Genomic DNA, 17687 nt, shown 5'->3' on the forward strand with positions numbered 1-17687 from the left:
TTAGTGACCTTGAAGGCAATGATTGTGTTTTTAAAGCACATTGTTTTTAATAATGATCAAATATAACATTTATAATTCTATTAAAATACATAAAATATACCATAATTATGATTTATGAATAAAAATGGCAGAAATATATGATCAGAATAATCTGTTTATTTTTGTATGAAAACATTTGTGACATCAGTGTAGCTAAAGCAGTGCAATATGACACTCAAAACAAAGGAAACTTTCGCTCATTTTAGGAAAATGCGCAGAAAATCATTGTATGAAATCCTCCCTGAGAGGTTACTGTCAAAAAAAGATGTGAAATGAAAGAATTCTTCCTCTGATAGATTCATGCTGTACTGTCTCAGAACCTAAAAAAACAAAAAATTAAATACTTGATGATTAAATACATGATGTGAACTGAAAGTGTTTTTTTTTTAGTGTAAAATAGTGTCTCGTACCTTTCTAAAGTCCTGAAGAGAGATCTTTCCAGTGCGTTCTTTGTCAAAGGAGGTGAATTTTTGCCTCATCTGCCTCCAGAAGAGCTGGATAGGCCTGGAAATTCTCAGCATGGCTTCAACACACTCTCCACTAAGTGGACCGGGACTCATCTAAAGAGGAAGTCAGAAAATGCTGCATGAACTATCCTGGCCAATATAACCGCTCAAGATGACAGCAGCCGTGATTGCAGTGAACTCACTGGTGTCGTGGGGAGCTGCAGTTTGAGTCTGGAGGATGAAGTGTTGAGCTGAGGGCTGAACATGAGCACAAAGTGCCGCAGAAAGTCCGGGTAAGAGAGACGTCCGCTGTTTTTGATGTCATATTTGACAGCCAGCTGCTTAAACTCAGGCGGACTCAGATCAATATGGAGGCCCTGGAGTATCTCTGCAAAACATCAATTCAAAGTCAGCATTTCCAAATAACATTGTGACAATCATATGGTAATATAATCAAATATATAAAGTAAGAAACTACATTTACTGCACAAAATAAGCAATATACGTTTTCATTGTCATTTGCAATCTATTAGGGGTCCCACACTTTTTGACATGAATTTTTATAATTCATAAAATAAATTATACATAATATATTAAAAAGTGTATATATATATATATATATATATATATATATATATATATATATATATATATATATATATATATATATACATATATATATTATTATTATTATTATTATTATTAGGGTCCCACACTTTTTGGCATGAATTTTTAAAATAATTAAACAAGTTATACAAGCATATATATACAGTATATATGCATGTATAAAATAAAAATTTAAAAAATTATATAATTTATATCATTTTAAATAATCAAAATACCTTGCATAAAAATGATATATTACATTATATATTTTATGTTATTTATAATTATATAAAAATATTATAATTCAGATTGATTCACTAATAAATCATTCAGAAAAAGTATTTTAAATGTATTTATTTTATTCATTATATATGTGTCATATATATATATATATATTTATTATTATTATTATTATTATTATTATTATTATTATTAGGGTCCCACACTTTTTGGCATGAATTTTTATAATAATTAAACAAGTTATACAAGCACATATATATACAGTATATATGCATGTATAAAATAAAAATAAAAAAAATTACATAATTTATATCATTTTAAATAATCAAAATACCTTGCATAAAAATGATATATTACATTATATATTTTATGATATTTACCATGATGACTTTACCATGATTTTTCAGTAGATTTTTCAACAATATAATTGTATAATAATTATACAAATTATATATATATATATAATTTATAATATAATTATTATACAATTATATTGTTGAAAAATCTACTCAAAAATCATGGTAAAGTCATGGAATTATTTAATATATATATATATTAATATATATATATATATATATATATATTAAAATATTAAAGTTTTAACAATTATATTATATTATTTATATTTATAAAAAAATCATTATAATTTAATAATAAATAATTCAGAACTATATGTAAATTGTTTATGACTGTGGGAACCCTGTAAATGTGCTGTGACTGATAAATGGAAAGAAATCAAACACGTACCTAGGAATATATCCACATCTATCTCCCCTGTTCTCTCAGGGTCCGCCTGCCTGCATCTCCTTTGGATGTGCCTCCAACAGTCCTGGATCCTGGAACGCACCTTCATCTCCACATCCTCACAGTTCAGCAGTGGCGTGGACCTTCTGCTCGCCGTGGAGGGCCTCTGAAGTCGCTCTGAGACTGATGACTGTGAGATACAAATGACACTGGAGACACTTGGAACGAAGAAACAACCAAAATAAGCAAACGAAGCAACTAAAGCACTGTACCGTAGAGCGAGTAAAGGTGCAGGGTGCTGTTTTGGGGCGTCTGAGGGATGCTGGTCTCTCCAGTGTTGATCTTGCTGAACCTGGTAATGATTTAGCAACCTTTTCCAGGCCTTTCTGTTCTCCACTGAACTTTTTCAGGAACTCGCGATATTCCAGATTTCCAAAGCCATTAACTGGTAGCATTTTCCACAGGTTTTGAAACTGAAAGAGTTGAATGAGTTTCAAGCAATTGAAGGAACTATTAAAGATGTGGTACACTCTTAAAAATTGGTATCTATGCTTACATGAAGAAATGCAAAAGGTTCTTTATAGTAGAAAAACGTTCTTTACATTTTTAAAAGTTTTAAAGTTCTTTGGGGAACCCAAACTGGTTCTTCTATGGCACTACTGTGAAATGCCCCTCTTGAAAGCTTTATTTTTAAGAGCGTACTGGAAATTACCTGGTCGTCAGTAAGCCTCATGAAGTGACGATCACAAATGGTCTTAAAGTCCATTTTCGAGATTGTGTTTATATTGGCGTAGTCGAGGTCTACCATCTCCTTTGTAATAGTGTATATGCGGGCCGACACAACCTCCTGTACTCGCCTCAAAATGTCAGAGATGACTAAAGGTCGGGTCTGATTCGGAAAACGCATTTTATGGATTTTCTTCAGCCATTCATCTGCTGTCTGTTAGATTTAAGAAACAGCCATTTTAATATACTGTACACCAACTAATACATGCAACTAAGACCATTCTACATTATGATGATAGCAAAACAATTTCTGACCTCTTGAGTGTGGAGGTTGAAGACTTGGAGGAATTCCCTCCAGTCAATCATAATCTCCTCTCCTTCGCTCAGTCTCATCTCAGACAGCAGCTTCCTGAACTGCACATCTGAGAGACACATGCAGAAATGGTCCAGCACTTGCCGAAACTCTGTTTGTGTTATCATCCCATCTCCAGTCTTATCAAATGCAGAGAAGGCCTAGAAATGCAAAACACAGGAGCAGTTTTTTAAATTTATTTAAAAAAAATCTAACTCATGCTCATCAAAGCTGCATTTATTTGATTGAAAATACAGTAAAACAATAATATTGTGAAATATTATTACAATTTTAAATAACTGTTTTCCATTTTACTATATTTTAAAATAAAAGCTGAATTTTCAGCAGCATTACTCTAGTCTTCAGTGTCACATGATCACTCAGAAATCATTCTAATATGCTGATTTGGTGTCATTTTAGTATAATTGAGAAACTATTATAGTTTTTAATATTTGTAATTGTTTAATTTTAGTTCAGGTTTTAGTCATTTTGTGTGTGTTTTTTTTTAAATGTCTATATAGTTTTTATTATTTTATTTCAGTTTTAGTAATTATAGTACATTAGTTAACATATATGATAATGAGAACTATAGTCTTGAAACTAGCTGAAATAAATTTCAATATTACATATATTTTATTTCATATATTTTATTTCATAATATATGTAAAAATATATTACATATATTTTTTTTAAGTAAAAAATGTGTTTTTCATAGTTTTAGTTTCAGTTCAGTTAACCTTAATAACCCTGTTTAGCACTCAAAAAACATTTTTTTAAAAGTGTAACGCCTCTACGATACGTCAGTTACGCTTTTTTCATAAGTTGAATATGGAAGGCGGTCTGGCGGAAGCTAGATATTTTACTTCATACCTTGTTAAATATGGATATTTTTTTTTTACACAAATGCATCGCTTCACTTCAGAAGGCCTTTATTAACCCCCGGAGCCCTGTGGAGTACATTTATAATGGATGGATGTGGATGGATGCACTTTCTTGAGCTTAATACTCGCTGATCCCGTTACTGCCATTTTAAAGCTTGGATGCATCAGGATATTTATTAATATACCTCTGATTATGTTCATCAGAAAGAAGAAAGTCATATACACCTAGGATGGCTTGAGGATGAGTAAAGCTTGGGATCATTTTCATTTTAAAGTGAACTAATCCTTTAAAGGTGCTCTAAGTGATCCTGGGTGGAGTAACTTCCTGTTGACGTTTGAAGTGTTGTCAAACAAAACAGAGGCTAGCTAGACCCTCCCTCCTCCTCCTCCTCCTCCCCCTCCCCTCCGTGCTTCCTGAAACAGTCATGAACGCGCATTTAAAATCATTCTTGTCAGTTATTGGCTGGAGCATGTTTATTATGATTCGTGGTCCAGGCTGCACCAGTTTGTTTTTATTGCCATTTTCGGAGCTTGTGGCGACTACAGAGACCGCGTTTTTTTACAGTGTGTTCAGGGGACAGGCAGCTAGCAGATAGTGAGGAGATGTTTGCTGTATGTGACAAAAAATGTTTTGGCCTAAAAACGCGTGACATCACTTAGAGCACCTTAACAGTTTTTTTCAATTGCTAACATAATTTTGTCTATTCTGTAGTCACATTTTCAAAACTCAAAACACATTTTGCAGAACATCCGTCTGTTGTGGCCATACCATTCACACAATTCATGTCGTTTTCACACGAAATGCAGTCAATTAACACATTTCTTAAATGCTTAAATTTTATTTTCATGTAAGCTTACCTCATACCAAAATTATGGATCTTTCTCATCTTATTTGCAAATGCTTAAAGACAGCAAGTCAGAAATGAAGACCTAATGTTCCAATCTTTAAATATAGGATAACACCTATACTTTTGCAACAACAGCAGCTCAAAAGTATTGAAAAAATATATAAAACAAATACTGAAACAATTGATAAGCATTTTTAATTAGCAGATCACTGAAATATTGAGAAATAGCAGATTCCAATCTCAGTTGGAGGCAAAGTCAGGTGTTCAATTTCTTTCCATTACATGGACATACACAGTAAAATAGGACTCTTTGAATTGGATTTGTTCAGCGGATGAAGAACAACACAGAGGAGCAGAGAGAAAATAATATCTGGGTGAGGGAGAGGAACAGATGAAGGAGGAGAGGAGAAGTTGGATCAGGACAAGGGAGAAGAAGAGGTATAGGAGAGGAGGAAGAATGTGTGCTGGATTGTGCATCTCTGTTTTTTCACCTATGAAAGCTTATTTCTGCCATGAATAGAAAATAAAAAAGGTAATTATGTCTTTTTATCTCACAATTCTGACTTTTTAAACTCAATTCCTATAGTTTATATATCACAATTCTGAGGAAAAAAAGTCAGAATTGTGAGATGTAAACTCACAATTACAAAATAATAAATAAATAGAATTGTGAGATAAAAAGTCACAATTACGTTTTATACTTTTTTTTATTCTGTGGCGGAAAAAAAGCTTCAACAGTAACCAAAGACCACGTATGCTGGATTTGTTGTTGATCAATGGGAGCAATTTCATGTTTTCATTTCAGTAAAAGCTTCATGTAAAGCTTTTACTACAACGATTCCACTACCACTATTCCATATATGCAGAATGTGTGGTCTGCATAGGGCACTAGCTACCAAGGGGACACCATCCCATCCTCTATGGGGGCAACATCAACACCACACACCCAACCCCAGAAAGAGATTTCAACAGAGGGATCAACTGAAGTTCTGCATATATGGGGACTCATCTGACCAGTAGCTGCCCTGAGCAATTCTGTTACTTTCTTCTTCTTCTCCTTTTCTACTGCACATTCTATAAAATAATGACTCACTTCTGTTGCCAAGAATGCACACATTCAACACTCAACCAAAAATATAGAATGGCTTACATGCATTACTCTATTACTGCAGTAAAAGGAAACTGAATTATAAAAACGATGGATTTCATATTTTCTCCAGTTAGAACCGAAACAGGTCAAGTTATGCAGTTTTCATAATGTCATCAACTGTTAGTATTTTGACAGTCATTGCGCTTTGATTGACTATATGTTCATGTTGGATAGAAAACTAGTGTTAGTGTTTGACAGAACGACTCGATTTTGAATCAGGTTTGCTGTGTTTTGATAGAGTTAGTTTGTGTTGAAAAAGGTTTTTAGCATTTTGAAATGTAGAGTTTGTGTTTATATAACAAAATATGGTTTTGGGCAGAAAATTAACTATTTGGCTAATTGTGTGATGTAGGTGCGTTGCTGTGTTAAGAGTTTAGAAAAAGTACTTTAAGTATTGCTAAACGCTTGTTAGCAATTGAAAAAAACTGTAATATATTATATAAATAGTCTGTACCTTGTAGAGAGTATCTGAGGAAGCAGTAATCAGCTCCTTGACTCTCTGTATGGCTCTTTCTGGACTCAGCTCCTCAACATCCTCCACTGGTTCTGGAGAACCCATAGGCGAGCTTTGAGGAGGGTCGACTGCAGTCCCACTCGAGACTGGAGGTCCAGCGAGATGTTTTAGGAAATCAAGGTACGGCAACTCCTTCAGACAAGCCTCAAAGCCAAGGCTGAAAAGTAAAGAGAATAGAAGAAGTATAATGCAGTGGCTGACAACACTTATCACATTTTTGTAAATGAACAAGAACATGTCTGTAATGGAGGGTTACAGGTTCAGTAGGCATGTGAGCTGTGTTTCTGTTAGCTGAAAGCCATGTCTGCGCAGGAGAGAGAGCAGGTCTGTCACAGTCACGTAACCATCTTTGTTTTTATCCAGAACCACAAGGCTTCCACTCACACTCTCAAAGTCACTCCCGATCCACTTCCTTCAAACACAGATTCATGTAACACTATATGTATATGAGCAGAATGATTTCATCCAGCATTACATTTGTCATGTGTATATTATGATTTGATAGAGACAATTCTCACCTAAGATTTTGTAGCATAACCTCTAGATCAGGTGTTGTGGAAATCTCTGTGAGCTGTTCCTGTAAAGCGTCCGACTGACTGTCTTCATCTGATGTGGCTTTAAACTTTCTTAAAAATGCTGTCTGAGTGAGGAAGCCCTTCCCCTCCTCATCATATCTGTGTAAAAGTGTTTATTTACACAGATATCAACATATTAAAGTGAAATATAATATAAACAAAATTAAGTTGCTTACCTGTGCCAGAGTTTTTCAAACTCATTTGGTGTGATCGGCATGGAGTATTTAAAAAGTAGCTGCTTTAGATCATTTTTGGTCATGATGCTTTCACCATCGTCACCCAACTGGCAAAAGGCCTGTCAACACAATTATGAAGTGGAAAGTTTAGTTTAAAAGAGCACTTATTAATTTTTTCCTCATCAAAACGTTTTTAAATGGAGGGGTCTCTTCATGGGAGCCGCCATTTTGAGTTCACATGATCAGTCAAATACTGCTCTTGCTAAAAACAAACATATCTTGCTATAAACATGGCTGACTGCAAATCATGCATTTCTACACTGATTTCTACACTTTCTACACATTGGTAATTGAAAGCAATTTTTTGCATTATGTTACATCCAGGCCACTAGGTGACAGTATACGTCCAAGACATCTGCCATATAGCACAAAAAAAGTGAGCAGGACTGGATTGAGATTACCTTTGAGAGCTCCGAAGATCTTTTGTGCACAATGGCTGCTAGATAGTCATGAACTTGGTCACATGCAATGTCAAGACACCCATCTCCTCTGAAAAAACATGAATTCTGAGCTGTTATGTTTACAAAGACAGCTAAGATATATATATAACAATTAATTCCAGAGAAGTAAAAGGTTATTACAAGGTGTTATCATGGTGATGTGATTTCATCTTGCCACTAGAGAGGACTTTTTTGTAGAAGTCAGTGTAGTTGAGTGTGGCACCGGGCGTAAGGCCCAGCAGGTCCAGCAATCTCTGATACTCTCGCTCTTGGGTTACAAACATCAGGCTGTCAAACAGACTCCTGAAATCAATCCGATTAACCAAGCCATCTCGGTTCTTGTCCATGAGACGGAAAGCGGTCAGAGCATCCTGCAAACAAGAGCGAGGTAAAAATGTCTCAAGCACTGGGACATATTCTGCCATGAGAAGGAGTAAATATACAGTGGCCTAAAATGTATAAATGTGTACTTTTTTTGTGCATTATGTATACATATGTACATATACTGTATGTGTGCGCTTTACAGTTATTTTACTTTACAAGTAAAAAGTTTATTTTAGTAAATAAGTAAAAATGATCTGTTGCTTTGATACCCCGTGATATTCCTTGATCCTCTTTTTAAGTTGACCTAGACAATCCTCTGCAGTCAAAAGAGTGGAAGTTTGCATGTTTTTTGTCGGTTTATCTTTGTCCTTTTCTGGTTTTGTTACTTCTGTGATGAAAAGAAATTAGAAAAATTATGTTTTGCCAGTTTGTGCCATATATTTGCTCACCCAAAAATGAAATTTCTGTCATTAATTACTCCTCCTCATACGGAAGAGGATTAGGGCCAAGCAATAATAAAAAACTGAAACCATCTCGAGATTAAAGTTGTTAAATTTCGAAAAAAAAACTTGTTAAATTTCGAGAAAAAAGTCGAGATAAAATGTTGAGAATAAAGTCATTAAATTACGAGAAAAAAGTCATTAAATTACGAGAACAAATTCGTTAAATTATGAGAAAAATGTCAATAAATTTCGAGAAAAAAGTCGAGATAAAATGTTGAGAATAAACTTGTTAAATTACGAGAAAAAAACTTGTTAAATTTCAAGAAAAAAGTCGAGATAAAATGTTGAGAATAAAGTCATTAAATTACAAGAAAAAAATTCGTTAAATTACGAGAACAAATTCGTTAAATTATGAGAAAAATGTCAATTAATTTCGAGAAAAAAGTCGAAATAAAATGTTGAGAATAAACTCGTTAAATTACAGGAAAAAACTTGTTAAATTTCGAGAAAAAAGTTGAGATAAAATGTTGAGAATAAAGTCATTAAATTACGAGAAAAAACTCGTTAAATTACGAGAACAAATTCGTTAAATTATGAGAAAAATGTCAATAAATTTAGAGAAAAAAGTCGAGATAAAATGTTGAGAATAAAGTCATTAAATTATGAGAAAAAAGTCGTTAAATTACGAGAATAAACTCGTTAAATTATGAGAAAAATGTCAATAAATTTCGAGAAAAAAGTCGCGATAAAATGTTGAGAATAAAGTCGTTAAATTATGAGAAAAATGTCAATAAATTTCGAGAAAAAAGTCGAGATAAAATGTTGAGAATAAACTCATTAAATTATGAGAAAAAACTTGTTAAATTTCAAGAAAAAAGTCGAGATAAAATGTTGAGAATAAACTTGTTAAATTACGAGAAAAAACTTGTTAAATTACGAGAAAAAAGTCGTTAAATTACGAGAATAAACTCGTTAAATTATGAGAAAAATGTCAATAAATTTCGAGAAAAAAGTTGCGATAAAATGTTGAGAATAAAGTAATTAAATTACGAGAAAAAACTTGTTAAATTTCGAGAAAAAAGTCGAGATAAAATGTTGACAATAAACTCATAATTTAACGAGTTTATTCTCAACATTTTATCTCGACTTTTTTCTCGAAATTTAACGAGTTTTTTCTCATAATTTAACGAGTTTATTCTCGGAATTTAACGACTTTTTTCTCGTAATTTAATGACTTTATTCTCAACATTTTATCTTGACTTTTTTCTTGAAATTTAACAAGTTTTTTTCTCATAATTTCATCTCGAGATTAAACAACTTTAATCTCGAGATGGTTTTATTTTTTTATTATTGCTTGGCCCTAATCCTCCTCCGTACCCTCATGTTGTTCCACACCCGTAAGACCTTCGTTCATCTTCGGAAATCAAATTAAGATATTTTTGATGAAATCCGAGAGCTCTCTGACTCCTCCATAGACAGCAATTTAATTACCACTTTCAAGGGCCAGAAAGGTAGTAAAGACAACATTAAAATAGTCAACGTGACTACAGTGGTTCAACCTTAATTTTATGTGCGCAAAACAAAACAAAGTTTTTTGTTTCGTTTTTGCACACAAATAATTTAATTTGTGTTCTGAAGATGAACAAAGGTCTTACAAAGGAACGACATGAGGGTGAGTAATTAATGACAGAATTTTCATTTTTGGGTGAACTAACCCTTCAAGTAAAAAGATTGTGTGTTATATATCAAACCTTCAAATTTGGCCACAAAGTCAGTAACAGAAATTGGACCCAAATTAAAACCAAGAGACTCAATAAGCATCTGAAACTGGAGTCCTTCCAGGAAAATACCACAATCATCCAGAATCTGAAAGCAAGAGTGACATGAATCAAACTCAATGTTTCAGGCACTGAATGAATGACTGTCAAAATTATAGTACCGGTAATGAGTTTCTGACTTGCAAAAAACATTGTGACGTCATGTAAAAACCAAAATATAAACAAAAAGTGTGAGCAGATCTCAGGCCATACCTTACAAAAATCTCTCAGAGTGAGCGCTGCTGTTGAGCTTTTCCTGGTGGACATCAGATAGTCCTGAAGGGTCATCCCATGCCTCTGAAACCTGTCCTTGAGTTTCTTTAGGACAACATCTTTTACTGCTTGTGCTTTTATGTTCAACATGCAGGCTTCATGTTTCTTTTCCTCCCTGTAGTATACCAAAAAAAACATTTATCATATGTGATTCCTCATCAGGGCAGGGTGTTACATACCACTTCTCGTGTTCATTAACTATACAGACCTCTCATTGATTTGGATGCCCTCATTCCTCTCTGGAACACCCAAGCTTGTCAAGAACAGCTTGTAGTTCACACCTCCACCCTCCAAAAATGGTTTGCAGAGCCTTGAAAGCAAATAGGGGACATTAGTCAGTATCCAGAGGTAAGGCTGAGGGCAGAGAAGTGAGACTCACTTGCTGAAGTGGTGCTCAGACAGCGGTAGCCCGTGTTGTTGGATCAGTCTCCTAAGGTCTTCTAGTGGGATGATGTCACTCTGGTTTTGGGTTGTGTTGATGATAGATTCAATCAGCATATCATAGTTCTCAGAGAGCTTCTCCATCAAAATCCCTTCCACCTGTAGAAATCATGTATGTGTAAGAACTAGTATTGGCAAGGTGCGATTTTTGGTGCAGCATAAAATATAAAAAATACAGTAAAATTACTGTGCAGGTTACTTACTGCATTCCATGTTGTTGTTGCTGTGGAAGGCAATGTGTTTACCCATGCTGGAGCCTTTATATTGAGCTTTGGTGTCTGCTGGAATTAATAAACAGAACAGGGTTTTTAAGTTTCATTTTAAATATGTGAATAACCTCTATATGGGAGAATCTGTCAAAACCTGTCAAGAAATATAATAAGAAATTATATTTTGCATAAAGAAAAAAAAAGTACTATTTTGGACACTTTTTATTTATTAGGACATAGTGGGACCCACTGTACCCACTAATCCTCATTACAGTAATGTTTTTGTCAGTATTTTGTAATGATTATCATTGTAATGTTTGTATCATTGTATCGTTTTACTGCACTGCAGTAAAATATTGTTTTGTAATAACTTTTTTTTTTTTAAATAATCTATGGGAGTTTTAAAAAAAAATGCATCTTCATTTTTTATGTTACAGTAATCAGAATGAAACACATTGAGAATTGGGTAAAATTAGCTTATATTTATATATATATATATATATATATATATATATATATATATATAGCTTAATACATAGCATATATATATATATATATATATATATATATTATCAATGTTGAAAACAGTTGTGTACAAATTTTTTTAAAAATTCTTTGATAAATAGAAAGTTCAAAAGAACAGCATTTATTTAAAATAGAATATTTTCTAACATTATAATTGTCTTTACTGTAACTTTTGATCAGTTTAACTCATCCTTGATGAATAAAAGTATTGATTAATTTTATTTCTATCCCCCAAAAATACAATTAAAATTCTTACTGACCCCAAACTTTTGAACGGTAGTGTTTAATGTTACAAAAGATTTAGATTTCAGACAAATGCTGTTCTTTTAAACTTTCTATTCATCATAGCATCATGAAATAAAAATGTAAATAACTGTTTTCAACATTGATAATAATCATAAATGTTTCTTGAGCATCAAATCATCATATTAGATTGATTTCTGAAGGATCATGTGACACTGAAGACTGGACTAATGATGCTGAAAATTCAGCTTTGATCATAGGAATAAATTACTGTACTTTACTGTATATTGACATAGAAAACAGCTGTTTTAAATTGGAATAATATTTCACAATATTACTGTTTTTGTTTGTATTTTTAATCAAATAAATGTATATATATATATATATATATATATATATATATAAAATGTATAATATATATATATTTAATTACATTTGATTTTTAGGGTAAAATGTGACCCAGACAACTCTTCCTAAAATTCAGAACAGGTATTACAGTAAAGGTTACAATTTTTTTTTTTTTATAAAATGGATTTATTGTGTTTTAATATTTTCACACACATACACACACACACAAACATATATATATATATTTTTTTTTTTTTTCTTTTTTTCCGCAATCCCCCCCAAGTAATGAGTAAATTGAGCTTTATTGTCTTAAAAATGTCCTAAAAATTGTCCAAAAAATGCCAAATGTTATAATACCTCAATTGGCCTTTGGTGATGGAGGAAGTCCAGAAATTGCTGGTAATTTATGACATCTGTATGTTCCACATCCAAGACATCAGCAAGAGCTGTGAACTGCTCAACGGTCAGATGCAAATCGAGACTCTCCAGAGCCCTGCATAGTTCATCTCTACTGATAAACCCTGTTCTGTTCTGCAGAAACAATGATCATTATTATGAATAGTTGATATTTAAAGGGCACAATTCGATTCAAGTTTTTCTGAATCTCAAAACATACTTTATCGAAGTCCAGAAAGGCTTCTGTCACAAGAGGATGATTAAGTACATGGCGACGTAGTCTTGCTAAAATTGCTTCAATACTGCATGTTTCTGGAGTTGCTGGAGGAGATTCTTTCCTGATTGAATCATTAAAATATATTTGCATGATATATGCTTTCTTCAACATATTGCATCAGTGTGTTAGAAATAATATTGATTTACAGGACCCAAAATGTATGGCCAACTTACTGTGCTGTTATGTCATCCTTAAACAATCCAAGAAATATTCTCCACTGCACAGGCTCTGTGCTGCTCACTCCAAATCTGTGACAATAAATGATCGCTAGATGAATTTAACAACTGCAATCAGGTAAGTACATAAACAATATGTTAAAATCTCATACCTGTTTAATAACTCCCTAAAGATGTTATCATCCATGGGAAAGAGGAAATTACTGAGGACAGATCTGAGATTCTCTTGGGAGACAAACCCACTGTCTGTGATGTCAAATGCCTGCAGAGCTTTTTCAACAAGCCTGTGATTTTTCTTGATCTGTAAATTGCCAAGTAAAGTAGAAAACTGTGTTTAATGAAATGCTCATTTAAATGAGATGAAAAATAATCGGTCATACTCACTTTGCTCAAAAACCTGATCTGGGCTTCATCCAAGGTGTCCCTGGATTTGCCTGAAAAAGCCCTTACGCTTGTCTTACTTTTAGGTCTTGTTGTGGTTCGACTGACAGCATCCCAATTCAGTGCTGAAAACGGGCATAAATCAGAAAAACAATTGACATATATTTAATAAAAATAAGCATACATTTTATTCTGGTTTGCCAAAACTAATCATTACTTTATCACATTTTTATATTGCATCATTTATTTTGCATAACTGTACCCAGTTGTATAGAATCTGGTGCAATTTTTCTATAGTTTTCACAGTCGACACCAAGCTGCTCAAGAAAATCCTTGTAAGATATTGTGTCAGCATTATTCACGCTATAATGTGACCATAGTCTGTAGGAAAAGACATAGACACAAAGCATTTAGAATTCTGGGAAAAGCAATAACACATCAAAAGAGTTCCATTAAGTGGAAAAACCAGGACCTGTGGAATTCCAGCTGACTCATGGGAAAGCAGTATCCCTCTAGCACTTTACGCAGCTCATGTCGCTGTATGTGCCCATCACTGTTGTAGTCAAACAGCCGAAAAGCCCTGGTGATGTTTTTCAAATTGCCTCCGATCTGAAATGATGAGAATCATGGATATTACACACTAGCATCTACAGGTAAATATGTATATAAAATTCATACCTTATCACCCACACCTTATCTTTCAGACGACACTGTAGTTCTCCAAGTGACAAGTTACTGTAACTTCCACTCCTGGATGAGATTCTGTTAAGAGATTATATATATATATATATATATATATATATATATATATATATATATATATATATATATATGTATAAAGAAATATTATATAGTACTGTTTAAAAAGAAAAAAGAAATTAATACATTTTTTCAGCAAGGACACATTAAATTAATCAAAAGTGACAGTAAAGACATTTATAACATTTACAAAAGATTTCAAATAAATGCTCTTTTAAAATTTCTATTCATTAAAAAAAATCCTTAAAAAAGGATTGTGCTTCTCAGAAACCCACAACATTGATAATAAAATGAAATGTTACTTGAGCATCAAATCAGCGTATTAGAATAATCATGAGACACTGAAGACTAAAATTGTTTTAAATTGTAATATATCACAATATTACTGTTTTACTACATTTTTTGATCAAATAAGAAAGGTAGTAAATGGAGGGCATAAAAAACTTTTAAAAAGATAGTGTATAAATTAAAGAAATATAATAACTGAGAAAATATCTACAAAAGCATAAATTACCTGCCCACAGCAGATGAAACCTTGCAGTATCTTCTGAGAAACTCCATATAGGGAATTGTTCCATTTTCTCTTAAGTCAAGCTATAGGAAAAAACGGAACAGACCACAGTCCAAACAAATACTTATACATACAATTTCTGGTGGTGCGTAGATCCAAAGATAACTCCAAGATCAAAAAAATGAAAGATCCGCACACGAGAATGAAGTCAAAAAAGCTCCAAAGGCCACAAAAAGTGCTTTTGGAATCAATCCTTCATCAGTGCCATGATCATGGATATGGTCTGGCAATAGGCTGTCAATCAGGCTTTGGCCCCACCTACTGGAATGCTGAAGGGTTGATCCCGAAAACGTTTTGCACTTGCACTTTTTGTGGATAATAAATTCGTTGGAGCTTTTTTGACTTCATTCTCATGTGTGGATCTTTCATTCTCTTAAAGGGATAGTTCACCCAAAAATGAAAATTGTGTCATCATTCACTCACCCTCAAGTTGTTCCAAACCTTTCTTTGTTCTGTTGAACACAAAGGAATATATTTTGAAGAATGTGGGAAACTGAACAATTCTGGGGCACCATTGACTTCCATAGTATTTTTTTTCCCTACTATGGAAGTCAATGGTACCCCAAAGTGGCCTGGTTACAAACTTCCTTCAAAATATCTTCCTTTGTGTACAGCAGAGCAAAGAAATTCATACAGGTTTGAAACAACTTGAGGGCAAGTGAATGATGACATATCAAGTGAACTATCCCTTTAAGTCAAGCTAAAATAAATATTTTATATAGTGAGAATATGAAACATTTAAAGGTGCCCTAGAACTTTTTTTTTTAAAAGATGTAATATAAGTCTAAGGTGTCCCCTGAATGTGTCTGTGAAGTTTCAGCTCAAAATACCCCATAGATTTTTTTTAATTCATTTTTTTAACTGCCTATTTTTGGGCATCATTAAATATGCGCCGATTCAGGCTGCGCGGCCCCTTTAAATTCCCGTGCTCCACGCCCCCGGAGCTTGCGCTTGCCTTAAACAACATAAAAAAAGTTCAAACAGCTAATATAACCCTCAAAATGGATCTTTACAAAGTGTTCGTCATGCCGCATGTCTAATCGCGTAAGTACAGTGTTTATTTGGATGTTTACATTTGGTTATGAATGAGTTTGAGGCTGTGCTCCGTGGCTAACGGCTAATGCTACACTGTTGTGAAGTTGTGTTTATGCATTATACAGACTGCAAGTGTTTAAAAATGAAAATGCAATGACTCTTGTCTCCGTGAATACAGTAAGAAATGATGGTAACTTTAACCACATTTAACAGTACATTAGCAACATGCTAACGAAACATTTAGAAAGACAATTTACAAATATCACTAAAAATATCATGTAATCATGGATCATGTCAGTTATTATTGCTCCATTTGCCATTTTTCGCTATTGTCCTTGCTTGCTTACCTAGTCTGATGATTCAGCTGTGCACAGATCCAGACGTTAATACTGGCTGCCCTTGTGTAATGCCTTGAACATGAGCTGGCATATGCAAATATTGGGGGCGTACATATTAATGATCCCGACTGTTACGTAACAGTCAGTGTTATGTTGAGATTCGCCTGTTCTTCAGAGGTCTTTTAAACAAATAAGATTTATATAAGAAGGAGGAAACAGTGGAGTTTGAGACTCACTGTATGTCTTTTCCATGTACTGAACTCTTGTTATTTAACTATGCCAAGGTAAATTCAATTTTTGAATCTAGGGCACCTTTAAGATGAAAAATCACTGCCTTAGTACCACAAAATACAGTAAGTGCACTGTTCGAAATTAACACACCTCAGCCAACAGACCCTCAAACTGAGACTCTGTGAGCGGAACAAGAAAGCCCTCAATGACACGTCTGAACTCTCCTTTGGTGACAGTTTTGTTGCCTTCTTGGTCAAAGGCTTCAAAAGCAACCTTCAAGTCATCTTTTCTGTCCTTGACTCTCTCCAAGAGTACGTTCTCAATGTCCACCAAAGAAAGGTTCTCATCTGCCACCGACTGCACTGAGGAGGCTGTAAAAATGAGATAGAAAATTTCCTTTAATACAATATACAAGACAATACAAATTAAAAACAACCAAAAAACAGCATAAACCCTACCAGAGTCAGATTTGAGAGTGTTCCTCCTGGAGAAATCTCCTGTGGATGTTCGAGACGAACTCTTGACTCTAGGGATGATGGTGAGCCCTTGTGTTATAGGCCTCAGATCTATATGGCCAGAGATTTGATGCATCTCTGCTGACGGTGACACCTGAATATAACCAATATAACATTTTGTGGTAAATAACTTTTTTTTGAAATTGTGTTTGTTTCCTTTTTTTTCTTTGTCTTTTTAATTGTATATTTATTACAATATATTATAATGTTAGTCTTTAATTTACACAGTTTTTAAATTATTTGAAACAATTATAAAGTATTTTTAACAAGGAGAAGTAGCGTCATAAACGAATCTATTCCCTTGGTAGTTCAACTTAGCCATTTTTCTTTCAGAAATTATATTAGTAAAGTTTCTTCATACTAACCCAACTTTCTACAGCTGACCTCGGGCGCATTCTTGTGTTAAATTCGTATTTAGACTAAATTAAAGACGACAACTTTTGTTGCCAACCAGTCAACCTTTGTAGCCAGTCGAGGACGCTCCGCTGTTCCCATGGATATGGTCTGGCAATCGGCTGTCAATCAGGCGTTGGCCCCGCCTACTGGAATGCTTAACAGAAAGTTGCACTGAAAACGCGAATAAATTCA

At 33.7% G+C, this 17687-nt stretch overlaps 1 protein-coding gene across 2 annotated transcripts; it reads right to left on the bottom strand.

Annotated features, from left to right (window-relative positions):
• Positions 1 to 139: 139 nt before the first annotated feature.
• On the bottom strand, positions 140 to 17610 carry efcab6 (EF-hand calcium binding domain 6). 2 transcript variants are annotated; one of them, XM_048158461.1, is made up of 31 exons: positions 17465 to 17610; positions 17043 to 17193; positions 16735 to 16955; positions 14924 to 15003; positions 14343 to 14412; positions 14123 to 14259; positions 13913 to 14031; positions 13654 to 13775; positions 13422 to 13570; positions 13267 to 13341; positions 13037 to 13154; positions 12778 to 12951; positions 11299 to 11376; positions 11034 to 11194; positions 10863 to 10964; positions 10595 to 10769; positions 10316 to 10430; positions 8391 to 8509; positions 7939 to 8168; positions 7759 to 7846; positions 7298 to 7416; positions 7065 to 7220; positions 6803 to 6958; positions 6487 to 6703; positions 3117 to 3314; positions 2788 to 3015; positions 2348 to 2548; positions 2079 to 2265; positions 689 to 873; positions 450 to 599; positions 140 to 359 (listed from the first exon to the last, which is right to left on the bottom strand). In XM_048158461.1, the coding sequence occupies exons 1-31, from the start codon at positions 17492 to 17494 to the stop codon at positions 237 to 239; spliced, it is 4434 nt and encodes a 1477-aa protein (XP_048014418.1). In that variant the 5' UTR covers positions 17495 to 17610; the 3' UTR covers positions 140 to 236. The 2 variants fall into 2 exon arrangements, with proteins under 2 accessions (XP_048014418.1, XP_048014419.1); XM_048158462.1 differs by lacking the exons at positions 16735 to 16955; positions 17043 to 17193; positions 17465 to 17610 and having other exon boundaries at positions 14329 to 14412; positions 14924 to 14940.
• Positions 17611 to 17687: the final 77 nt, after the last annotated feature.

Source organism: Megalobrama amblycephala, linkage group LG15 (assembly GCF_018812025.1).
Source record: "Megalobrama amblycephala isolate DHTTF-2021 linkage group LG15, ASM1881202v1, whole genome shotgun sequence".
NCBI classification, from domain to species: domain Eukaryota; kingdom Metazoa; phylum Chordata; class Actinopteri; order Cypriniformes; family Xenocyprididae; genus Megalobrama; species Megalobrama amblycephala.

What these genes read in the sequence shown, in the direction of transcription:
- efcab6 (XM_048158461.1), bottom strand. Translation starts at nt 17,494, where the DNA reads ATGCGCCCGAGGTCAGCTGTAGAAAGTTGG. An exon ending in TTTAGGGAGTTATTAAACAG is followed by an intron (nt 13,342 to 13,421) that starts GTATGAGATTTT and finishes TTATTGTCACAG; the next exon opens with ATTTGGAGTGAGCAGCACAG. An exon ending in TGCAGCTCCCCACGACACCA is followed by an intron (nt 600 to 688) that starts GTGAGTTCACTG and finishes CTTCCTCTTTAG; the next exon opens with ATGAGTCCCGGTCCACTTAG.